This window comes from Dendroctonus ponderosae, unplaced genomic scaffold, assembly GCF_020466585.1.
Source record: "Dendroctonus ponderosae isolate FM_Combo_2020 unplaced genomic scaffold, Dpon_F_20191213v2 Dpon_F_20191213_12, whole genome shotgun sequence".
Lineage (NCBI taxonomy): Eukaryota > Metazoa > Arthropoda > Insecta > Coleoptera > Curculionidae > Dendroctonus > Dendroctonus ponderosae.
The window spans coordinates 54,344-57,367 of NW_026017316.1; the positions used below are offsets into that span (position 1 = coordinate 54,344).

The following is a 3,024-nucleotide window of genomic DNA, read 5'->3' on the forward strand; positions in this document are numbered from 1 at the left end:
GTGTTAATGGCGTCGCATTTCTGCCATGGCGCTAGTAGAGAGTGGTCAACTTTCTCTAAGTTTCGACTCATTGCCTGGAGCACTTCATCTGCGGAGTTGGCTGTGTGGTAGCCCGTAGGAACTCCAAGGTGTTCGTAGAGTTCGTGTTCGCCTAAGATCGCTGGTTCGCCGCCTTGGATGTTAAAAGCGGTTGTAATGGCTTGCTTGCGCCGGCCGTCGATGTGGAGGGTTGCGCATTTCTTTGTGTTGAATGATAACCCTGCCCAGTTGGCCATTTCTGTGGTTGTGTCCAGAAGTCGCTGGAGATCAGATGGATTCTCAGCGATTATGGCCATGTCGTCAGCGTATGCCAGCGAATTGATTTTCTTGCCCATCAAACGGTATCCGCCCCCACAGGCTGTGATGGCATGAAGAATTGGCTCAATTGCCAGGTTGAAGATGATTGGTGATAGTGGGCATCCCTGCTTTACTCCAGATTTGATGTGGATGGCGGGTGTTGGACCAGTGCTGCTCCTGATCGACGTTGTGTTGTTCTCGTATAGTAGTCGGATAACGTCTATCGAGTTGTCGCTCAGGCCGGACCATCCCAGTGACTGGAAGATCGTCTCGTGGGGTATTGATCCGAAGGCGTTAGCAAGATCAAGCCAAGCCACGCAGCACTGTCTTCGGTTCCTTCTTGCGTCAGCGATTATGGATTGCAGGACGAAGTTGTGCTCCGCGCATCCATCCATCTGCAGGAACCCCTTCTGGCTTTCTCCTAGTCTGCTATTTCTTGTTGCCCAAGCGCCCAGCCTTTCAGCCAGTACCGACGTATGGATTTTGGCTATTGTGTTCGATAGCGAAATGGGTCGCCAGTTTGTTACATCCTCACGACTACCCTTCTTGTGGATTAGGATGGTGAGTGAGGTTGTCCATGCCTTTGGGGTGTACTTTAGGCGCTTGGCACAGTTCAGGACTGCTGCGATTATCTGGGCTCCCACATCAAACTTCCTCCAGTTGGAGTATCGCACGCCGTCGGGCCCGGGCGCAGTGTTGCTGCAGCGGATTATTCGTTTCCACACCTCAGCAGGCGTGAACTCTGCTTCGAGTGGGTCACGGTCGCTTATGTTGAGTACCGGCGGCAGTTGTGCTTGCGTCGGCATTGTTGGTGTCGACTGCGTTCCGAGGCTAAATACCCGCGTGAAGTGAGCGTGCAGGTCGTTGCTCGGGATGCGGCAGAACGGTGAGTCATCATCAATAACCTCCCGGAAAGCACGTTGGCGGTTTTTGCGATAGAGCTTCTGGATTCTTGAGGCATCTTGGGCGTTGTAGTTGTTCCCTTTTGGTTGGTTAGGGTTGTTCTGTTGTGCCGTGCCCTGCCTTCTTGGATGTTGAGAATGTTGAGGACGCTCGCTTGGTTTTACCTCTTTCATGAGCTCCTCAAAATTGTCTTCAAACTCGGTGGTGTCTTTCACATGTTTGAATTTTTCAATCCATAAGCGTTGTTTGGTGGTTGGTTGTGCTTCCGGGGGGCTGTCGTTCTGTGTGGTTGGTGCCAGATTTGTTTGGTGGATTGGCAGTGGTCCTGGTGGCTCATCAGGTGTGGGGACTGGTGTTTGGGGCTTTTGTGGTGGTCCAGGTGTTTCTTTCTCCGATGTTGTTGGCGCAGTTTGGGGTGGTGGTGTTCTATTTGGAGTTATCCGCTTTCTGGTGGCTTTACGTTGCCTCACCGGCAAGCAGGTCGCTTGTGGTGTGCCAGCCGTGTCCAGATCGCGGTTCCTGTGTAGGCCAGTCGTTGATGGAGGATGGCGGGTTGGTGGTGGAGTTGCCGATGTTGAGGCAGTGGTGGGTGGAGCTATTGGTGTAGCTACCTTTGTATTTTTGGGCATCCGGCTTCGCTTAACCTGGATGGCTCCTTTGGTTGTTGGTGGCAACGGTGGTGGTGGTGGCGAGTCCAGGCTGGGCGTGGCACTGCAGTTAATCTGGTGTGCCTTGCACCCTTTAAGTGTTTGGAAGATCTCATTGCAGTGCCGACACCGGAATACCAGACGGGACAGATGGTAGCGTCTCAAGTGTTTGCTGAGGTCCCCGTGTCTTTTGTAGAGCTTTGGCACTGGGGCACAGATGCGGCAGTGGACTTCATCTGCTATTGGGACGTCCAGGGGGTAGCTGGTGAGTGTTTCCTCCATTCATCTTCTTAGTTGGTCCGGAAGATTTGATCACGCAGCGTGTTTAAGGCATACTAGGGGAGGAGGGTCGTGTAGTGGCATTTCGGCCATGATTTTCGGGGGTCGAATGCATTTCTGCCGTAGGAAGAGACGAGGTCTCTATATACGTCGTCTATGCAAAATACCTCGTTCCTGCGCTGGAAGACCTGCTTTGTCAGCCGCAGTAGCTTTTCAGCGTCGCTAGGTAGCCCAACGTGTTTCTGAGAAAAACAACCGGTAAAAAATTGTCACACAAAGGTTGCCAGCACTTACAGCTCCTTTTCCAGCATCGATTTGATCACCGTGCAGCCTTTGGCGAGTGTCTGGTTCTGTTTATTGCACAGAATGAGCAGCTGCGGCCTGTTCTTTACCACCGCCGGATCAATCAGGATGTTGTAGAGCACATTGGCAGCGTCGCGCACATTTTGCGCCAAAGTGACCGAATCGACTACGTACACGATTCCTTTGGAGGAAGCCTTGTATTTTTCGAAAAACTGCTGCCGAATGCTGTGGAAGACTGGCAGGTCCACTAGGGTGACGAAGTTCTGCAAAAAAACCGAAAAGTCGGTCAGTTCACTCCCCAAACTGGTAAAAAAGGCGCAGAGCTGCGTTCCATATTTCCCCCCCGATATCTACATGGTGTTGGAAGACTTTCGTACTGTTTTTAGGGGCGCAACCCTTAGACAGTTACTGCTTACCTTCTGCGTGTTGAATTGGCCCTCATTGTCCTGGCTGGAGGTGAAAGTGGCAACGTGCCGGTTGTAGACGAGCTGGGAGTAAATCAGCGTCTTACCAGTGTCGTTGAGGCCGGTCAGCAGCACGTAGCGCTTACCAGAGC

The 3,024-nt window shown here is 52.3% G+C and overlaps 1 protein-coding gene and 1 long non-coding RNA gene across 2 annotated transcripts in view; one reads left to right on the forward strand and one right to left on the reverse strand.

The window, feature by feature from the left end:
- Positions 1-2,317: 2,317 nt before the first annotated feature.
- LOC109544381 (signal recognition particle receptor subunit beta) overlaps positions 2,318-3,024 on the reverse strand; it is a gene marked incomplete in the record, with an annotated part of 7,929 nt that continues 7,222 nt past the window's right edge. Inside the window, 3 exon segments of the mRNA XM_048662873.1 lie at positions 2,318-2,407; positions 2,460-2,731; positions 2,885-3,024. Coding sequence (XP_048518830.1) covers positions 2,362-2,407; positions 2,460-2,731; positions 2,885-3,024 — 458 coding nt within the window.
- LOC125503085 lies at positions 2,708-2,926 on the forward strand. The gene is made up of 2 exons (XR_007280675.1): positions 2,708-2,774; positions 2,855-2,926. It is a non-coding gene; the product is annotated as an uncharacterized LOC125503085 (long non-coding RNA).